This window comes from Rana temporaria, chromosome 3 (assembly GCF_905171775.1).
Source record: "Rana temporaria chromosome 3, aRanTem1.1, whole genome shotgun sequence".
NCBI classification, from domain to species: Eukaryota; Metazoa; Chordata; class Amphibia; order Anura; family Ranidae; genus Rana; species Rana temporaria.
In genome coordinates this window covers 15,993,032-16,011,465 of record NC_053491.1, presented here as the reverse complement: position 1 = coordinate 16,011,465, position 18,434 = coordinate 15,993,032, and the positions used below count along the sequence as shown (strand labels likewise).

Genomic DNA, 18,434 nt, shown 5'->3' with positions numbered 1-18,434 from the left:
GCGGGCACGCTCCCGTGATACAGTGGCGGCCATAGCCGCCGTTGGTATCACTCGCCCCGCCCCCCGGGGCGCCGGGTCATTGGATGTGATTGACAGCAGCGCCAGCCAATGGCTGCGCTGCTTTCAATCCATCCAGTGTAGCCAATCAACGACCAGGCTGAGAACCGAGGAGGATGACGGGGGCAAGCGCGAGGGGTCAGGTAAGTTAAACTGGGGCTCGGGGGTGGCTGGTACTGTCGGATGTTTTTTCACCTTAATGCATCCCATGCATTAAGGTGAAAAAACTTCCGACGTGCCGGCCCCCCCCCGAACCCCCGTTTTAACTTACCTGACCCCTCGAAAGTCCCGCGCGCGTCCATGTGATCCTCTTCGGTTCCCAGCCTGGCCATTAATTGGCTAGGCTGGACGGATTGATAGCAGCGCAGCCATTGGCTGGCGCTGCTGTCAATCACAGCGGATGACGCGGCGCGCCAGGGGGCGGGGCCGAGTAATACTGTCGGCGGCTATGCCCACCGCTGTATCACGGGAGCGCGCTCGCAAAAGCTTTCCACCATGCAAGCTCGCTCGCATGAAGGTGGAAAGCTTTTGCGTGGAGGAGCCGCAACAGCCGCCGAGGGACCCCAGAAGACTGGATTTGGGGACACCCTGTGCAAAACGAGCTGCACAGTGGAGGTAAGTATAACATGTTTGTTATTTAAAAAAAAATAATGTTGCCTTTAGTGTCGCTTTAAGGTGAAAAAAACATTTACCTTTACAGCCCCTTTAACCCCTTTCTAGCCCCCTAGTGGTTAAACCCTTCACTGCCAGTCACATTTATACAGTAATTAGTGCATTTTTATAGCACTGATCGCTGTATAAATGTGAATGGTCCCAAAATAGCATCAAAAGTGTCCGATATGTCTGCCATAATGTCACAGTCATCATGATCGCCGCCATTACTAGTAAAAAAAATATATATTAATAAAAATGCCATAAAACTATCCCCTATTTTGTAGACGCTATAACTTTTGTGCAAACCAATCAATAAACGCTTATTGCGATTTAATTTTTACCAAAAATATGTAGAAGAATACGTATCAGACTAAACTGAGGAAAACATTCGTTTTTTTATAGATTTTTTGGGGATATTTATTATAGCAAAAAGTAAAAAATATAGATATTTTTTTCAAAATTGTCGCAGAATAAAAAAAAATGAAATCCACAGAGGTGATTAAATACCACCAAAAGAAAGCTCTATTTGTAGGAAAAAAAGGACGTCAATTTTGTTTGGAAGCCACGTCCGCGCAATTGTCAGTTAAAGCGACACATTGCCGAATCACAAAAAGTGCTCTGGTCTTTGGCCAGCCAAATGGTCCGGGGCTGAAGTGTTTGAATACATATCACCATATTGGTAATAGACAATTTGGGATAAATATCCTCAAGTAGAAGATCTCAAAGTCACATGTTACTTGAGGATATTACTCAGGAAATAAAAATGTATCAGATTATCTAGAAAGAAGGTTGTGACGGAATTAGAATATCCCCGTCAAGCATTCCCTTCTTCCCATAAAAGCAAATCACCCCAATATTCCACGAGGAGGAATATTCCTGGGATCGCCCAATAATCCACACATGAGTCAGAGCTTACTGCTGGAACAAGAGACTTTAATGACAGCTTGCTACCAGGTATATATGCAGTTTACAAGCTAAATCCTCAATCAAAGAACAATGAAATCTCCACCCCCTTTCCACACACAGTGGGGGCTCTCATACAGATTATAGGCAGACACTTTGGCGCCAACTCTGAAGACACATTTCTTTAGATAATGACATCGGTGAAGGTAATTACTAGTTGTAACAGAATACGTTATCTAGACAGCTTGGCCCCGCATATAGAAGAGGTAATTACCACAATGAAGCAATCAGAATAATTAACATGAGCCCCTTCTAATCACAGTAAACAGTAAACACAGGGCTTCTTCACACAACACACTAGATCAATTACCCTTTCATACACAGCATTACTAGCAGGGAGAATTAACTGAAGCATATCCTTCACAAAGGTCCATTAATAATATAAAACCAACATGGCTTGGATTATTTATTTCAACAACTGGACATGAGGAACAAACAGAGGAAATCAATGTGGGAACATAATGGTGGTAAAAAACTTTAAATCTGGGCAGCAAAGGCAAATAAATGTCAAACATAAGCTGGTCCTTCCACTAAAGTATAAATTCCTGTTTATGAATTTGTTATTTATTATGCGTGAACTTAAAGCGGAGGTCCACCCTATAAAATATTTTTTACATTAGCAGTCTCATTGAAAGCTATAAAAAAAAATTGGAGAAAAAAAAATGTCTTTACTTACTAGAAACGCCTTGTTGAGTGAGTGAGTAACTTGTATAGCGCTTCAAATGCGAACTAAATCGCCTCAAGGCGCTTTTTGCATCCAGTGTCGTCCTGATCCTTCAGAAGAGGGGGGTCTTTAGTTTTTTCCTAAAAGCCCGATGGTTTTCTTCCATGCGGATGTTTGTGGGTAGAGCGTTCCAGAGCCGGGGTCCTTCGACTGCAAATCTTCGTTCTCCCTTAGATTTATAGCGGGATTTGGAGGAGGTTTTGGTTAGTTGACAGGAGGACGCGATTGGTGACGTAGGGTTTTATTTTCTGGCTTAAGTATTGAGGAGCGTTTCTTTTAGGTGGATTCAAAGTGTAGCGTATCGTATTTAGACTACGCCGCCGTAAGTTAGATAGGCAAGTACTGTATTCACAAAGTACTTGCCTGCTAAGTTACGGCGGCGTAGGGTGAATAGGCTGGCGTAAGCGCGCCGAATTCAAATGAGGATGTGGGGGGCGTGTTTTATGTAGATTAACTGTGACCCGACGTGATTGACGTTTTTTAAGAACGGCGCATGCGCCGTCCGTGTACATATCCCAGTGTGCATTGTGGCAAAGTACGCCGCAATGACATATTGGTTTCGATGTGGACGTAAATTACGTCCAGCCCTATTCACAGACGACTTACACAAACGACGTAAAATTTTCAAATTTCGACACGGGAACGACGGCCATACTTAACATTGACTAGGCCAGCTATTTGATGGAATAACTTTACGCCTGAAAATGCCCTACGTAAACGGCGTATCTTTACTGCGACGGGCGCGCATACGTTCGTGAATAGGCGTATCTAGTGATTTACATATTCTACGCTGAGCTCAATGGAAGCGCCACCTAGCGGCCAGCCTAAATATTGCACCCTAAGATACGACGGCGCAAGTCGTACTAATCTGCCAATTTCTATACCGCGGAGCTCCTAGTTCACTTTCTACCTCGCCTGTGCTCCTGGGAAATGATGATTCCCCCCCCCCCCCGCTGTCTTCTGGGATCTGTGCGTGTCCCAAAAAGACAGCTGGCCATTCACAAAGCGCTGCGGGAATTGTGCATGCGCAGTAGGAAACGGGCAGTGAGGCCGCAAGGCTCTGGAGGCTGACATCGCGGGCTCCCTGGACAGGTAAGTGTCCTTATTTAAAGTCAGCAGCTACAGTGTTTGTAGCTGCTGAATTTTAAAGAAAAAAATTTGCGGGTGGAACACCGCTTTAACCTGTTCTGTTAAAATGTTCCTCTATTGGAGGCTGGGTTCACACCATTGCAAATTGGATGTGGGTTCTCCGGGAAAAGCCTAACGTAAACATCGTAACTTTACTGCGTCGGCCGCGCGTACGTTCGGGAATTCGCGTATCTAGCTAATTTGCATACTCGACAGGGAAATCGACGGAAGCGCAACCTAGCGGGCAAAAAAAAAATTGCATTTAAGATCGGACGGCGTAAGAGACTTACGCCTGTCGGATCTAATGAATATCTATGCGTAACTGATTCTAAGAATCAGTCGCATAGATGTGACGGCGCTAGGCAGAGATACGACGGCGTATCTGGAGATGCGCCGTCGTATCCCTTTTGAGAATCTGGGCCTAAATGTCTGCCTTTTAAAGCTCGCTGTGGTAATAAAACTCGACATTCTACAACATTATTATCTACAAAGGCTTATATAAACTATCCATCGCTAAGTTTATCCTAGGTTGTTTTTTTTTTGTCTTGTTGCCAAACAAACAATTGTCTTACAGGACCTTTTATTTTTGTCCCTTCAGTCTTTGAGCCCATACTCCTGCCTTCCACCTACACGACAAAATTACTCAGACTCCTCAGGGGATGTTCTTCAAGCTCTTAGCCAAGAAGAGCAAGATGTCATTGAGGCTGTGACTTCCATGGGATACCCTGTGCGCAGAGCTTTGATTGCACTCCAAAAAATGGGAGGACAAAGCCTAGAACAGGTAAGCTGATCCTCAGATTTATCCAAGTTTGCCTCAACATTATTATTATACAGGATTTATATAGCGCCAACAGTTTACGCATCGCTTTACAATATAAAAGGGAGACCATCAGGGCCGATCCTAGGCAGGGTGCATTGCACCCAGGCGCCTGCAGAGGTGGGGGCGCCAAAGTGCCAGAGTTCTCCCCTCCCTCCTTCTCTCCTTGTTTGTGTCCATCCAGAACTAGTGTTCTGAGCATAGGTGTGTGTCCGTCCAAAACTGATGTGTGAGCATAGGGCAGCCCGTCCAGCCTGGCAGTGCTCGGGGGAGGGGCCGCTCCTCTTCCTGACATGAGAGTTCTAGTTTTCAGTGGCTGCTGAGTGCTGATGTGCAGGAATGAATTCCTAACACTGGGAGTCTTGGATCCCACACTGTCTCCACCAACTCCAGTTGGAATGCCTCCCACTCCCATCTCTATCTCAGGCTGCACAGAGAGAGAATCTAGGTGAGTCACAGTGTTCAGTGTGCTGTGTGCTGGGGGATGGCATTCCCAGCATCCCTTTACACGTGCTCTGGGCTGCCCCTGCTCTAGATGTTTTATGGCATGATAGATTGCATAGGATACACAGCCTCTGCCCATTCCTGCGCCTAGTCCATCTACAGATGTGATGTATAATGAGATGTAAAGGGGAGGAGTTAGTAAAAGGACAACGCCCATGTGGGGGCGCCAGAAATATTTCTGCACCCAGGCGCCTGTGACCCTATCTGATCGGCCCTGACTGTGGCCCGGATTCAGAAAGGAGATACGCCGTTGTATCTCTGAGTGCGCGGGGTCGTATCTATGCGACTGATTCATAGAATCAGTTACGCATAGATTTCCCTAAGATCCGACCGGCGTAAGTGTCTTACACCGTCGTATCTTAGGCTGCATATTTACGCTGGCCGCTAGGTGGCGCTTCCGTATATTTACGCGAGGAATATGCTAATTAGGTAAATACACCCATTCAGAAACGTACGTCCGGCCGGCGCATTTTTTTACGTCGTTTAGGCTTTTTCCGGCGTAAAGTTACCCCTGCTATATGAGGCGTAGCCAATGTTAAGTATGGACGTCGTTCCCGCGTCGAGTTTTGAAGATTTTACGCCGTTTGCGTAAGTCGTTCGCGAATAGGGCTGTACGTAAGTTACGTCCACGTCTAAAGCAATGACGATTTGTGGCGTAATTTCGAGCATGCGCCGTTCGTAAAAAATGTAAAATACGAGGGGTCACCATTCATTTAAGTAAAACACGCCCACATCATCCCCATTTGAATTAGGCGGGCTTACGCCGACACACATACGTTACGCCGCTGTAACTAAGGGCGCAAATTCTTTCTGAATACGGAACTTGCGCCCAAATTTACGGCGGCGTACCGTATCTGAGATACGTTGCGCCACCCGGAAAGATACTCCAATGTATCTGAATCCGGCCCTATATCGTTTTATTTAAAAGTTCAAAAATGATAAAAATACAAAGGATTTAAAAAGCTTGCCGGCAATAAAATTCCTAAGCGAACACCTGTGCTTCTGGGGTCACGTAGAGCATGGTGACGTCAATGCGCAGCTCCGCCCTGACATGTTTCGTCACACGTGACGTTTTCAAAGGGCATTGGTGCATTGTCAGGTCAATAGTGTCTGTGAGTGATTGAATAACAGTGGGTTTTCCAGTGCACTGCCATTAAGACGTCAGTAAGCACCAGTCTAGTATGAGATGAGACTGAATCTATTCCCAGGTTTAATACGGATTTTTTGGCTCTTTTTTGAAACCATCCACCTAGGAAAATAAATCTATATCTCTATATGCAATGCTCATTTTCTCCAAACAGACCAATATCCTAAACACCTTCTCATTGTAGTCTTTTCTGTCGCTTACAACAGGTCTTGGGTTATCTGGGAGCCACAGATCGACTTTGTAAACTTGGATATGAGGAGGGCCTGGTGGAAGAGGCCATGGAGATGTTCCAAAACTCGGAGATAAAGGTAGATTTATTTAGAAACATTCTGATAATTATTTTTAACCGCTTCATGCCCGGACCAGTGTAAAGACCGGGCCACTTTTTGCGATTCGGCACTGCGTCGCTTTTACTGACAATTGCGCGGTCGTGCGACGTGGCTCCCAAAAAAAAATTTACGTAATTTTTTCCCCACAAATAGAGCTTTCTTTTGGTGGTATTTGATCACCTCTGCGGTTTTATTTTTTGCGCTATAAACAAAAAAAGAGCGACAATTTTGAAAAAAAAATAATATTTTTAACTTTTTGCTATAATAAATATCCCCCAAAAATATATAAAAAATTTAGTTTTTTCCTCAGTTTAGACCGATACGTATTCTTCTACATATTTTTGGTAAAAAAATGCAATAAGCGTTTATTGATTGGTTTGCGCAAAAGTTATAGCTTCTTCAAAATAGGGGACTGTTTTATGGTTATGGTTATGGTTATGATTTTTATCATGACTGCGACATTATGGCGGACACATCGGACACTTTTGACACCATTTTGGGACCATTGTCATTTTTACAGCGATCAGTGCTATAAAAATGCACTGATTAGTGTAAAAATGGCAGTGAAGAGGTTAACCACTAGGTGGCGCTGCAGGGGTTAAGTGTTCCCTAGGAAGTGATTCTTACTGTTAGGGGGCGTGGCTACACGTGACACGCCACTGATGACCGTTCCCCGTGTCACTAGGCAGAATAGGGGAATGTTATGTTTACAAAGGCATTCCCCCGTTTTGCTCTTGCCGACCGCAATGGCAGGACTCCTGGGAGCATCAAGTTCCCGGGACCCACGGCCGCACTCCCGAGGCACGCGGCGGGCAGAACTTTTTTTTTTTTTTCATTTTAGATAATAGAGTAAGGGAGGGTTATAACCCCTGTCTGATTATTTTTTTCCTGCCATCTGTGCCCCATTGGGGACATTTACCTCCATTTCCTGTCTCATAGCCAAACAGGAAGTGAGAGGAAATCCCTGCAAATTAAGGGAATCCCTTTGGGGACCCCCAGCTCACCATAACTATTGTCCCCATTGGAAGATTTCCCCTCTATTACTTTTGTGGGGACAACCCAAAATATGTGATTTTCTTTTACTTTCACTTTCAATGATAATGGTAAAAAGGACAAAGAGCGGAAGAATCTTCCCAGCGGGGGTTTAGACAGCAATACAAAACTGACGGGGGTTCTAATCCCTCTCCACTCCATCCAAAACTGAAAAAATAAGTGATCACCCCCTAGTGTTAACCCCTTCCCTGCCAGTGTCATTTGTGCAGAGAGATCACACAAACACTTGTAGGTAAAAATCAAAGTGTATATAACATTTAATTAACCGCTTTGCAGCCGCGCTTAAGACAAAAGAAGTCTACAGCGCGGCGCTCAATTGCCGGGAGGACATCCCTGGACGTCCTTCTGTTTACTAGTTTCCTGCGCGTGCCGCGGGCGCGCATCAGGCGTAATCTGTGTCCGCCGCGTCACGCGGGTTGCCGATGCGTGTGCCTAGCGGTCGCGATGCCCGCGATCACCATTTACAAAACCAGGGATGTGGATCTCTGTGTGTAAACACAGAGCTCCACGTCCTGTCAGGGAGAGAAGAGACCGATGGTGTGTCCCTTGTACATAGAGACACAGCATCGGTCACCTCCCCCAGTCAGTCCCCTCCCCCCACAGTAAGAATCACTCCCTAGGGAACACAATAACCCCTTCCTCGCCCCCTAGTGTTAACCACTTCCCTGCCAGTCACATTTATACAGTAATCAGTGCATATTTATAGCACTGTTCGCTGTATAAATGTGAATGGTCCCAAAATAGTGTCAAAAGTGTCCGATCTGTCCACCGCAATGTCGCTAAAAATCGCAGATCACCGCCATTACTGGTAAAAATATAAAAATAATAATAAGGATATAAATATGTCCCCTATTTTGTAGACACTATGGCCCGGATTCAGATAGCCTTTACGCCGGCGTATCTATTGATACGCCGCGTAAGTGCTACGAAGCGCCGGCGTATCTTCTTTCTGTATTCAGAAAGCAAGATACGCCAGAATTTCCCTAAGATCCGACCAGCGTAAGTGTCTTATCTTAGGCTGCATATTTACGCTGGCCGCTAGGTGGCGCTTCCGTATATTTCCGCGATGAATATGCAAATTAGGTATTTACGCCGATTCAGAAACGTACGTCCGCCAGGCGCATTTTTTTACATCGTTTACGTTAGCCTTTTTCCGGCGTAAAGTTACCCCTGCTATATGAGGGGTATCCTATGTTAAGTATGGCCGTCGTTCTCGCGTCGAATTTTGAAAATGTTACGTCGTTTGCGTAAGTCGTTCGCGAATAGGGCTGTACGTAAGTTACGTTCACGTCTAACGCAATGACGATTTGCGGCGTAATTTCGAGCATGTGCACTGGCTTTTTTTCACGAACGGCGCATGCGCCGTTCGTAAAATACGTCAAATACGTGGGGTCACAGTGAATTTAAATAAAACACGCCCACATCATCCACATTTGAATTAGACGGGCTTACGCCGGACCTTATATGTTACGTTAACTAAGGGCGCAAGTTCTTTCTGAATACGGAACTTGTGCCCTAATTTATGGCGGCGTAACGTATCTGAGATACGTTACGCCGCGCCTAAAGATACTCCAATGTATCTGAATCCGGCCCTATAACTTTTGCGCAATATCGCCGATAACCGCTATTACTAGTAAAAAAAAAAAGTAATAAATCTATCCCCTATTTTGTAGATGCTATAACTTTTGCGCAAACCAATCACTATACGCTATTTACCAAAAATACATATCGGCCTAAACTGAGAAAAAAAATTGTTTTAAAAAAAAAAATGGGGATAGTTATTATAGCAAAAAGTAAAAAATATTGTGTTTTTTTCAAAATTGTCAGTCTTATTTGGTTTATAGCGCAAAAAATAAAAACCGCAGAGGTGATCAAATACCACCAAAAGAAAGTTCTATTTGTGGGGAAAAAAGGACGTCAATTTTGTTTGGGAGCCACGTCGCACGACCGCGCAATTGTCATTCAAAGCGTGACAGCGCTGAAAGCTGAAAATTGGCCTGGGCAGGAAAGGAGTGAAAAAGCTCAGTATTGAAGTGGTTAAATAATAACAGATAAACATAACAAATGCAATAAAATTGGAAAATGTAACAAGAATACATAGCTATAGATGCCATTTGCCAAGGAGTCCCCCCCCCCCCCCCCCCATGTCTTTACGGCTTGGCTCGGTGATCAAACCAGACCCATCCAAAATGCAGCTCTGGTCAGAGACTAGTTTATTCCAATGTTGGCTGTGGTACAGTGAGGGGGAAAAAGTATTTGACCCCCTGCTGATTTTGTACGTTTGCCCCACTGACAAAGAAACGATCCGTCTATCATTTTTTTGGTCGGTTTATTTTAACAGTGAGGCCCCGTACACACGTCCGAGGAACTCGACGGGCAAAACTCATCGTTTTGCTCGTCGAGTTCTGTGTGAAGCCGCCGAGGATCTCGGCGAGCCAACTTTCCTCATTGAACAACGAGGAAATAGAGAACATGTTCTCTATTTGGCTCGACGAGGAACTCGTCGGCTTCCTCGGCCGAAAGTGTACACACGCCGGGTTTCTCGGCAGGATCCAGCTCCGATCGAGTTTCTGGCTGAATTCTGCCGAGAAACTCGGTCGTGTGTACGGGGCCTCAGAGACGGAATAACAACAAAGATATCCATAAAAATGCATTTAAAAAAAGTTATAAATGAATTAGCATTTTAATGAGTGAAATAATAAGTATTTGATCCCTTCACAAAACATGACTTATGCCGCGTACACACGGTCGTTTTTTGGCATGAAATAAAATGACATTTTTAAAAAAGCCATCGCTTGTGGAGACTGCAGAGCAGGGGAAGGGAGAGCCATGCCGCTGCTGCCACCAGAGCCCGGGAGAAGCGCTGATGGGGTAAGTGCACCAGACTTGACGGCCGACCAATTGGGGGGTTTGGGATGGGGTGGTCCTGTTTGCCGCCACCAAGAGCCTAGGAGAAGCACTGATGGGGTAAGTGCACCAGACTTGACAGCCGACCGACTGGGGGGGGGGGGGTTGGGATGGGCTGGTACTGTTTGCCAACCCCCCGAAGAAAATTACCTTCAGTTGCCACTGCATTTGAATAGCAGCATTGTCAATCTGGTGGGAGGGGAGTGTTAGATGTACTAGCAGATTTAAATACACTAACAAACTGAAGCCAAACTCCAGCTTACTTTGCGGTTACATAAGCAGTTGTAGCAACAGTTTTTTTTTTCCCTTTTGGGATAAAGTTTTTAAATGAATAAATAAAAGCTGATATTTGTAGGAGTTATTGTTCTGGCGAGATCACCAGGAGAAAACAGAGCAAAGAAAGCCTAAAAAAAAAACAAATGCAGCCGTCACATCTAATGCCGCGTACACACGATCATTTTTCGGATTGTAAAAAAACAACGTTTTTCAGGCTTTTTTCGACTTCATCTTTAAAACGACGTTGCCTACACACGATCCTGAAAAAAAAATTATCTAGCAAAGCGAGGTGACGTACAACACGTACAACGCAGGGGAGGGCTGGGCCAGGGGGCAGGGTGGCAATTGCCCCCCAGGCAGCTCTAACTTATGTTCAAAATGGTCGGCAGTCTCTGCCCTTTACCATCTTTTTTTATTCTGCATTAGGAAGTCGGGCCGGGGGCACAGCCACAGCGGCTCACCATTCGCTGTTGCATTCTGGGAGTTGTAGTCCACGCTCAAGCTCCCGGTGGGTGGAAAACAGAGCAGCGCAGAGGAAACTACAACTCCCTGCGACCGGATGGTGAGCTCATTCGACGGTTCAATAGGCCACTTGACTGGACTTTGCCACCAGGCCTAAGGCTGCCAGCCCTCCCCTGGTACGACGGCACTATAAAGGGGAAGTTCCATGCGGATGGCGCCACCCTTGGGGCTGCTTTAGCTGATTCCGTGTTTGTAAAAGATGATTTGCGCTTTTCTGTCTGTTACAGCGTGATGAATGTGCTTACTCCATTACGAGCGGTAGTTTTACCAGAACGAGCGCTCCCGTCTCATAACTTGCTTCTGAGCATGCGCGGGTTTTTCACGTTGTTAAAGCCCACACACGAGCATTTTTTACAACCCGAAAAACGACAACGTTTAAAACTTCGTAAAAAAAATAGAGCATGTTCGAAAAAAAATGTGGCCGTTTTCAGAACCCGAAAAATGCTCTGAAGACCACACACAATCGTTTTAAATGACATTTTTAAAAAACGTAGTTTTTTACAACACGAAAAATTACGCGGCATAAGAGTTGGTAAGCGATATAATAAATCTTTCCTTTTGGGTTTAGTATCGCTTTAAGACCCCCTGCTGAGCCCCGTGGTTGGCTATAACAATGTTGTGCGCAGTATTTTCTAGGCGTCTTGTCAACATCTTCCTTTCTCATAAGCTACAATGTTAATCATATATTTATTTCTTTTGATTTGCACTCTAGTGACCTCCCTCAGTCATGTCATTTCTTTTTTATTATGTCTCTGTGCTCACTTATGTTTTTTATTTGTATACTGGCAATCCTTATAGGGGAATCCCCCCCCCCCCTACTATGGAAGTGGGATACGTCTTTATAAGAATATTCTACAACTATGTATTATTGTTTAGTTAGGTCATTTTTTTCATTGTTGCTTTTATTTTTTCTGCTATTAACCACTTGCTTACTGGGCACATATACCCCCTTCCTGCCCAGGCGAAATTTCAGCTTTCGGCACTGCGTCGCTTTAACTGACAATTGCGCGGTCGTGCGACGTGGCTCCCAAATAAAATTGACGTCCTTTTTTTCCCACAAATAGAGCTTTCTTTTGGTGGTATTTTATCACCTCTACGGTTTTTATATTTTACGCTAAAGGCAAAAAAAAGAGCAACAATTTTGAAAAAACACAATTAGCCAGATTCAGAGAGACTTACGACGGTGTGTCAGTAGAGACGCCGTCGTAAATCCGAATGAGCGCCGTCTTATCTTTGCGCGCATTCTTAAAATGAGATACGCCTCACTGTTGCTAAGATACGACCGACGTAAGTCTCCTACGCCGTCGTATCTTATGTGCATATTTACACTGGCCGCTAGGGGCGTTTACGTGGATTTACGCGTCGAATATGTAAATGAGCAAGATACGCCGATTCACGAACGAACGTACGTACGCCCGTCGCAGTAAGCTACACTGTTTACGTAAGACGGCGTAAAGATAAACCACCGAAAAGATGGCGCAGCCCATGCAAGGTATGGACGACGGAACAGCCGTCGTATTTTACGTTGTTTGCGTAAGCGTACGTGAATGGGGCTTTGAGTATTTGCGACGTGATTCTGAGCATGCGCGCACATGCGCTGTACCAACGGCCCTCATTTACATGGGGTCATGGTTACTTTACATGTAGCATGCCCACTACCTGCCTAATTTGAATTAGGCGGGGTTACGCCGGGCCATTTGCGCTACGCCAACGTAACTTAGGGAGCAAGTGCTTTGTGAATACTGGCCTTGCCTCACTATGTTACGTCGGCGTAGTGCAAATGGGATGCGCTACGCCGAACTAAAGATGCGCCCGTCTCTCTGAATCTGGCTAAATATTTTTTACTTTTTGCTCTAATAAATATCCCATTTAAAAAAAAAATATATATTTTCTTTCTCAGTTTAGGTCGATACGTATTCTTCTACTTATTTTGGGGGGGAAAAAATCGCAATAAGCGTATAGTGATTGGTTTGTGCAAAAGTTATAGCGGCTACAAAATAGGGGATAGAATTCTGACATTTTTTTTACTAGTAATGGCGGCGATCTGCGATTTTTGTCAGGACTGCGACATTATAGCGGACACATCGGACATTTTTGACAAATTTTTGGGACCATTCACATTTATACTGCGATCAGTGCTATAAATATGCATTGATTACTGTATAAATGTGACTGGCAGGGAAGGGGTTAACACTAGGGGGTGAGGAAGGGGTTAAATGTGTTCCCTAGGGAGTGATTATAACTGTGGGGGGAGGGGACTGACTGGGGGAGGTGACCGATCTGTGTCCCTATGTACAAGGGACACACAGGGGTGGACTGACAACTCATGGGGCCCCCGGCCAATAGAAGATTATGGGGCCCCCGGGCTTACAGATGGTCACCACGCCAGGAGGCAGTGCAGAGGCGGGGCAGCTAAAATCTCAGGATTTTCACATCAAAAGCATGTCGGTTTAAGACATATCAGGGACAGATGTAAAAAGAACACAGATTTTTACATACTGTCCCTGGTTTTATTGAGCCTGGCAACCCTGATGGGGCCCCCTAGTGGCATGGGGCCCTCGGGCAGTGCCCGAAAGTCCCAATGGTCAGTCCGCCCCTGGAAACACACCATCGGTCCCACGTCCACGTCCCTGCTCTGTCACTGCTGATCGCAGGTAACTGGCGGACATCATTCCAGTGACACGCCGCGCGCGCCCCCCAGGGGCCAGAGGACCCGAGGCTGTAAAAAGACGGCCTCCCGGCATTTTAGAGCCACCTTGTGGCCGTCTTTTTACTATGGCCCGGGTCTGAAGAGGTTAAAGTGATTGTAAAGGTTCGTTTTTTTTTTTTTTTAAATCACAAGCATTTTATACTTACCTCCTCTGTGTACGGGTTTTGCACAGAGTGGCCCCAATGCTCCTCCTCTTCATTGATTGCCCCCTCGGCAGGGCTGGACTGGGACAACAATTTGGCCCTGGACTGGCCCACTTTGACAGGTCTCTCCCATGGCGGCTGCAGCACAATTTTTTTTTAATCTTAAAGTAGAGGTTCACCCGGAAATGTAAATTTTTAACATTAGATTGATGCTCATTTTGTCAAGAGGAATTGGGTATTTTTTTTTAAAAACAAAGCAGTACTTACTGTTGTAGAGAGCGATCTTCTCCGCCGCTTCCGGGTATGGTCTTCGGGACTGGGCGTTCCTATTTGATTGACAGGCTTCCGACGGTCGCATCTATCGCGTCACGATTTTCCGAAAGTAGCCGAACGTCGGTGCGGCTCTATACGGCGCCTGCGCACCGACGTTCGAATAGGAACGCCCAGTCCTGAAGACCATACCCGGCAGCGGCGGAGAAGATCGCTCTCTAAAACGGTAAGTACTGCTTCGTTTTTAAAAAAACTACCGATTCCCCTAGACAAAATGAGCATCAATCTAATGTTAATTTTTTTTTTTTTTTAGGGTGAACTCCCGCTTTAATGCATAGAATGCACTAAGGTGAAAAACCCTGAGGTAAACACAACCCATTTAAGGCTAGAAAAACTGTGCTTAAAGGGTAACTCCACTTTCATTATAACGAAATATTGCATATATATATATATATATATATATATATATATATATATGTATGTATAAAAAATAATAATAATATAACAAATACAATTGTGACCAAGCCAAATTGTAACAACGTTATCATTATTACTACCGTATTTATCGGCGTATACCGCGCACTTTTTTGCCCTGAAAATCAGGGCAAAATTGTGGGTGCGCGATATACGCCGATACCCGCTTTCCCGCGCCGAGTTTGAATACTGCGCCGACATATACCGAGCGCAGTACACTCGTGTATTGTCGGGCAGTCTCGGCTCCTCTCGCGCTGACGTCCTGGACGTACAGGACGTGAGCGCGACAGTAGCCGAGCCTGCCCGAGTGTACTGCGCTCGGTATATGCCGGAGCAATATTCAAACTCGGCGCGGGAAACGAGCGAGGAGGACGCCGCAGAAGGACGCCGGACCCGACGAAGAGGACACCCGAAGCCGCAGACGGACGCCGGACCCGACGAGGCCGCCGATGGACGTCGCGCAAGACACCAAACTGTAAGTACAAAAATCTTTTTTTCCACAGGAATTGGGGGCAACTTTAGGGGTGCGCGCTATACACGGGAGCGCGCTATACCCCAATAAATACGGTATTTATTATTATTATACAGGATTTATGTAGCACTAACAGTTTGCACAGCGCCTTACAACATAAGGGGAACCAGTATATGTACAATACAATTCAGTACAAGAGGAATCAGAGGGCCTTGCTCATTAGAGCTTACAGTCTTCAGGCCCGTACACACGGTAGGACTTTTTGCCGACAAACTTCAAAAACAGCAAGTTTTCAAATTTGTCCGACCGTGTGTACGCTCCATCGGACAAAAAGTTCGGTCTGCAAACGGACAAACTTTACGTCAACAAGAGTTCGATGGTGCCTAGTCCGACCGTGTGTACAGCAAGCCATCGGACTTTTGTAGTTTGGAAATGTGGTCACCCTATTTGTAATGTGTTGGGACTGTTCCGGGCGAGGCTGTCCAGTGATGTCCCAAAGCACCTGGTGTGAACGGGGCCCCCCCAGTGCCTTTCATTTAGGGGCTTACATCTACTTTAACCATCTTTCCAGATGTTGGGAATGATGTCCAGCACAGGAAGCCACTGATGTTCTAACATGTGAATGAATGTAACATGCATGTGTATATAACATTCCTTTTATACTTTATAAAGACCTCGTCTTCCAGATCCCAAATTTCCTTACAGCTTGGTTGTTCTTTGCTACGCCGGCCCGAGCTATGACTGATTTTCTATGCTGGGAAAATTGTTCATTTCCTGTTTGCATGAAGCCAACGAGAGATCAGACAGAGACTGTGAGAAAGGCCACGTCCAACTCCTGAGAGTGCAGACTGGTCCCCATCACAGGGTCAGAGACAAATTGTGCCTCTCTATGGATCTTTTTATCTTGTTTTCACATGCAGTTAACTCACAGCATTCTATATGTAGCGTTACCCCCATAGGAGTCGCTGTAGTTTTATTTAGTTCTTTCCCAAGATTTAGTGCAGAGGTAGCCAGGCACACAGCGACCATTCATCCACTCTGGCTCACTAATCAGTCTAGAGCAAGGGTGTCAAACTCCATTTTATTGCGGGCCGCATCAGCATTATGGTTGCCCTCAAAGTTGTATCTGTAAGACTAGGTGTCCAGAGCACCCCCCCTTACATAAGATGTCAAAAGCCCCCCCACCATCAGAGGTCAAGATCCCTCCACCACCAGAGGTCAAGATCCCTCCACCATCAGAGGTCAAGAGCCCTCCACCATCAGAGGTCAAGAGCCCTCCACCATCAGAGGTCAAGAGCCCTCCACCATCAGAGGTCAAGAGTCTTCCACCATCAGAGGTCAAGAGTCCCCCACCATCAGAGGTCAAGAGTCCCCCACCATCAGAGGTCAAGAGTCTTCCACCATCAGAGGTCAAGAGTCCCCCACCATCAGAGGTCAAGAGTCCCCCACCATCAGAGGTCAAGAGTCCCCCACCATCAGAGGTCAAGAGTCCCCCACCATCAGAGGTCAAGAGTCCCCCGCCATCAGAGGTCAAGAGTCCCCCGCCATCAGAGGTCAAGAGTCCCCCGCCATCAGCAGAGGTCAAGAGTCCCCCGCCATCAGCAGAGGTCAAGAGTCCCCCACCATCAGCAGAGGTCAAGAGTCCCCCGCCATCAGCAGAGGTCAAGAGTCCCCCGCCATCAGCAGAGGTCAAGAGTCCCCCGCCAACAGCAGAGGTCAAGAGTCCCCCGCCATCAGCAGAGGTCAAGAGTCCCCCGCCATCAGCAGAGGTCAAGAGTCCCCCGCCATCAGCAGAGGTCAAGAGTCCCCCGCCATCAGCAGAGGTCAAGAGCCGCCCGCCATCAGAGGTCAAGAGCCGCCCGCCATCAGAGGTCAAGAGCCGCCCGCCATCAGAGGTCAAGAGCCGCCCTCCATCAGAGGTCAAGAGCCGCCCTCCATCAGAGGTCAAGAGCCGCCCTCCATCAGAGGTCAAGAGCCGCCCTCCATCAGAGGTCAAGAGCCGCCCTCCATCAGAGGTCAAGAGTCGCCCTCCATCAGAGGTCAAGAGTCGCCCGCCATCAGAGGTCAAGAGTCGCCCGCCATCAGAGGTCAAGAGTCCCCCACCCTCCCTTACATCACAGTGCACCATACATCTAATGGACCTCCCATGTCTCCATAAAAAGGACCGGTCACTTGCCCATGCTATCACATAGGTGGCTTGTTATTCAAGTTGTGATAGGAAAGTAGCCAAATAAATAAAATGTAACAAAAAAATCTATAAAATATATATATATTTTAAAAGAACACCCCTGTTACCCCCATATGCACCCTATATAAAAAGCGCGGCATAGGGCCACACATGTGAATTATCGTCTTGAACATCACAGTGAAAGCACTACATCTAAAGCCATAATCACCGGTTAACTCTAAATTGATAACAGTCAGGGGGAAAAAAGTATTTGACCCCCTGCTGATTTTGTACGTTTTCCCACTGACAAAGAAATGATCAGTCTATAATTTTAATGGTCGGTTTATTTTAACAGTGAGAGACAGAATAACAACAAAAATATCCAGAAAAACGCATTTCCAAAAAGTTATAAATTGATTTGCATTTAACCACTTGCCGACCTCCTCATGTAAATATACGTCAGCAGAATGGCATGGACAGGCACATGTACGTACCTGTACGTCCTCTGCTTGACGTGGGTCGGGGGTCCGATCGGGACCCCCCCCGCTACATGCGGCGGTCGGTAAGCCTCGGGGAGCGATCCGGGACGACGGCGCGGCTATTCGTTTATAGCCGCCCCGGAGCTGAAGAACGGGGAGAGCCGTATGTAAACACAGCTTCCCCGTGCTTCACTATGGCGGCGCATCGATCGAGTGATCCCTTTTATAAGGGAGACTCAATCGATCACGTCAGTCCTACAGCCACACCCCCCCTACAGTTGTAAACACACACTAGGTGAACCCTAAATGTTACAGCGCCCCCTGTGTTTAACTCCCAAACTGCAACTGTCATTTTCACAATAAAGAATGCAATTTAAATGCATTTTTTGCTGTGAAAATGACAATGGTCCCAAAAATGTGTCAAAATTGTCCGAAGTGTCCGCCATAATGTCGCAGTCACGAAAAAAATCGCTGATCGCCGCCATTAGTAGTAAAAAAAATAAAAAAAATAAAAATGCAATAAAACTATCCCCTATTTTGTAAACGCTATAAATTTTGCGCAAACCAACCGATAAACGATTATTGCGATTTTTTTTTACCAAAAATAGGTAGAAGAATACGTATCGGTCTAAACTGAG

At 46.1% G+C, this 18,434-nt stretch overlaps 1 protein-coding gene across 1 annotated transcript in view; it reads left to right on the top strand.

Annotated features, from left to right (window-relative positions):
• The window catches only part of UBAP1L (ubiquitin associated protein 1 like), a 67,978-nt gene that overhangs the window by 29,192 nt on the left and 20,352 nt on the right, over positions 1 to 18,434 (top strand). Inside the window, exons 4-5 of the mRNA XM_040342303.1 lie at positions 4,125 to 4,307; positions 6,201 to 6,302. Of these exons, the coding sequence (XP_040198237.1) occupies positions 4,125 to 4,307; positions 6,201 to 6,302 (285 nt within the window). The remainder of the gene's footprint in view (positions 1 to 4,124; positions 4,308 to 6,200; positions 6,303 to 18,434) is intronic.